General features: G+C 50.7%; 1 protein-coding gene across 1 annotated transcript in view; it reads right to left on the reverse strand.

Annotated features, from left to right (window-relative positions):
- LOC123165216 (protein SUPPRESSOR OF GENE SILENCING 3 homolog) overlaps window positions 1-1,551 on the reverse strand; it is a gene marked incomplete in the record, with an annotated part of 5,825 nt that extends 4,274 nt beyond the window's left edge. The window contains 1 exon segment of the mRNA XM_044582848.1: window positions 1,462-1,551. Coding sequence (XP_044438783.1) covers window positions 1,462-1,504 — 43 coding nt within the window.
- Between the last annotated feature and the right edge of the window lie 1,572 nt (window positions 1,552-3,123).

The raw sequence follows: 3,123 nt of genomic DNA on the forward strand, positions 1-3,123 counted from the left end.
CCATCAAACGCGCACCGCGCGGATCCCCAAAGCACGGGGGCATCTCCACACCGCGGCATGGGAGGGAGGGAGGTAATTCAGGAATCACTCGGCCCGCCCCACGGATGGATCTAGGAAAACCAAATCAGCAGATGCGCCATCAAACGCGCACCGCGCGGAATCCCAAAGCACGGGGGCATCTCGACACCGCGGCATGGGAGGGAGGGAGGGAGGGAGGTCTCACCGGGGTTGTCGCCGCTGCCGGGAGGCCCGCCGCCGCGTCGACCGCCGGACATCGCGAGGGTTTGGTTCCAGCCAAGGTCTCTGCTTTCGAGTCTCTTACTATACAATTAAAAGGAAATCAATTAATTGTCAAAAAAAAAGGAAATCAATTGTTTTCCCTTAAGTTAAAGATTTTTTGTGGAAAACGTTTGGTGCTGGCCGGCCGGCCGAACCGCTGCACCGGACGCGCCGCGTGCGTGGGATTAAACACCATCGTACGGTTATAATGCAACTCGCCCACATGACCGTTTGGCCAACGCAGCAGGGCTGGCCACACAAACCTTATCTCCACCCCCGTGAGTATCTAATCCAGTTCATCCCCACCAGCAAGGTGCCAATCTGACGGCTGGGGCGCGATCGGCCGAAATTTTGGTCCGGCGCGCCGGCGTGGCCTTTTTTTTATCGATAACCTTAAGTTAGAGGTAAGGAGTAAGAGCATTTACACGGGACCTCCTATATGCCGCTTATTGCGGCAAGGAGTGGCGGTTCGCACAGGAGGCCGATTCGCTGTGGCTCCGCCTTCACGCAAATGAAAAATCGCAAAAAGGAAAAAAAAAAGAGAGCTCGGTAGCGATAGGAATGGAACCCGCGACCTACTTATGTATTTACACGTATGATGTCAAGAATTGAAAAGGCTGCAGAAGGGTAATGCACTGTTAATCAAAGTCTTAAGAAATTGTGGCAAACGATTATTGAGTTGGGAGACAATTATCACAACTGGCAAACGATTCGTGAATTGGCAGCAATGGACGAGCATGTTACAGAATTGAGCCTGAGACAAGCAACCAAACAGTTGGCAGGCAGCAGCATGAATATATATATATATATATCATCGGTCTTGACCGTCCGTATGAGATGAGACTACTAGTTCATAGTTGGACTGTGTAATTAATCGAACTCCAAGCAAGTAAGTCAGACAAGAAATCCAAGAAATCAAACCAAATAGAAACCCAAAAAAAGGTGGACTCTTTCAAATCTATGCTCCAAGCTCACGAAACTAGTAACTGAATCCCCCCACTCTTTCAATCAAACAAGCAAATAATTTGATGCAGGAATCAGTCGTTGCCCCGCCCCATGGATGGATCGAGCAACACCAAATCAGCAGATGCAGCAATCGATTCGCCCCAGCCAGCCACCGCGCACCGCGCGGATCCCCAAAGCATCCAAACCGCGGCAAGGAAGGGAGGGGGGGGGTCTCACCGGGGTTGTCGCCGTTGCCGGGAGGCCCGCCGCCGCCGGACATGGCGAGGGTTTGGTTCCCTCTGCTCTCGCTTCTGATGTTGGGGGGAGCTGACGCTTACTTTTTTCCTTGCGAGGTGGATGGGCGGTCGAGTCGAGTCGTTGCCTTTTCTTCCTTCTTTTTTCTCTCTTCCTTTTTCTTCCTTTTTTTAAAATTCATAATTTTTTTGCGAAAGAAGTTAGTGATTTTTTTTCTTGAAAGTAGATGAACTTTTTCAAAAACGATGAATTTCTTTTCAAATTCATGAACATTTTCCTTGAAAGTAGATGAATTTTTTCAAAATCGATGAACTTTTTTTCAAAGTCATGATTTTTTTTCAAAATCAATAATATTTTTTCCAAAATTTTATGAACTTGTTTTCTTCAAATTCATGAGTTTTTTTTTCAAAATCGGTGAACTTTTTTCAATTTCGTACTTTTTAGAATTTCGTACTTTTTTCAATTTTTTCAAAATCGATGAACTTTTTTTTTTTGAAAATCTGTGTACTTTTTAGAATCCGTGAGCATTTTTATTTTTGAATTTTTCCTCGCGGACTCTTCACCGGCGATCGTCGGGGACTCCTCACCGGCGAACTTTTTTTAAAATATGTGAACTTTTTTGAATCCGTGAGCATTTTTACTTTTTAAATCTTTTTTCTGAAATTCTGATTTTTTTTTCTCGAAAGTCAATGGCCAATGGTTGACCGGTCTACTACTACCAGTTAACCATGACAATATCGAGTTTTTTTTCTTTTCTATAAGCGAAACGATCTAGTAGGGGGAAGCCAGGGGAGCGCGGATCATCCGCAAGCTTGTCAGCTCATCTTGGGCCGGCCCACGTAGCCAGGCGCGCGGGCGCTGGTTTCCTTTACAGGCGCATAAGGCGCCAGCGAGGAGCTCTCCATATGTGGGGCGGATGTGGGGAGGCCTGGACACTGTCGTCACGTCGGATCGGTCCGTTATGGATCACGCTACCCCCGCCACTACCCCTAAAAAGCTACACCTGTGTTTGACGAATCCTGGTCAAACCCTTAGTCCTCTCGCCCTCTCCGCTCCCCTCCTGTCTCCTCCCGTTCCTCTCCAATCTCTTCCGCCCCTCCGCAATGGTCAGATCCGACCACAGCTCCGGCAGCGACCCCGATCCCATGGACGGGGACAACCACGTGAAGAAGGAGGACTCTGGCTCCGGCAACGACTCACCGGATGAGGAGGAGTTGGCGCTCTGCATTGCCATCCTGCCGTCGCCGCTGGACACCGGTGGGAGCTCAAGCTCTGTCGTGTCCACCGCTAGCTCCTCTGGGTCCCGTTGACCGTCCCGGTTGGTACCGCTTCAAATTCGAAGCAGGGCGGCCCCATCCGGAGCCAGCACCTCCCGGGCAGTGCTGGGTGCTCATGAACACGGCTCCCGTGTGGATGCGCATGCCGAATTCGGATGCCAAGGACGCCTGTCGCGAGCGGCAACGGGTAGCACGCCGCGAGCTACAGCGGGCCGTGGCAGCGGCGGAGCCCGGCTCTTCCCGCCAATGCGCCCGCTCCACCCCTCTCGACTCGGAGGAGGCGCTCCTACGTAGTCGCGCTAACGCCCTTAGCTAGCGACCTTCAGGCATAGTGTGAAAAACCGGAACAGACCAGTGGTTAGACCGG

The sequence above is a fragment of the Triticum aestivum genome, chromosome 7D (assembly GCF_018294505.1).
Source record: "Triticum aestivum cultivar Chinese Spring chromosome 7D, IWGSC CS RefSeq v2.1, whole genome shotgun sequence".
Lineage (NCBI taxonomy): Eukaryota > Viridiplantae > Streptophyta > Magnoliopsida > Poales > Poaceae > Triticum > Triticum aestivum.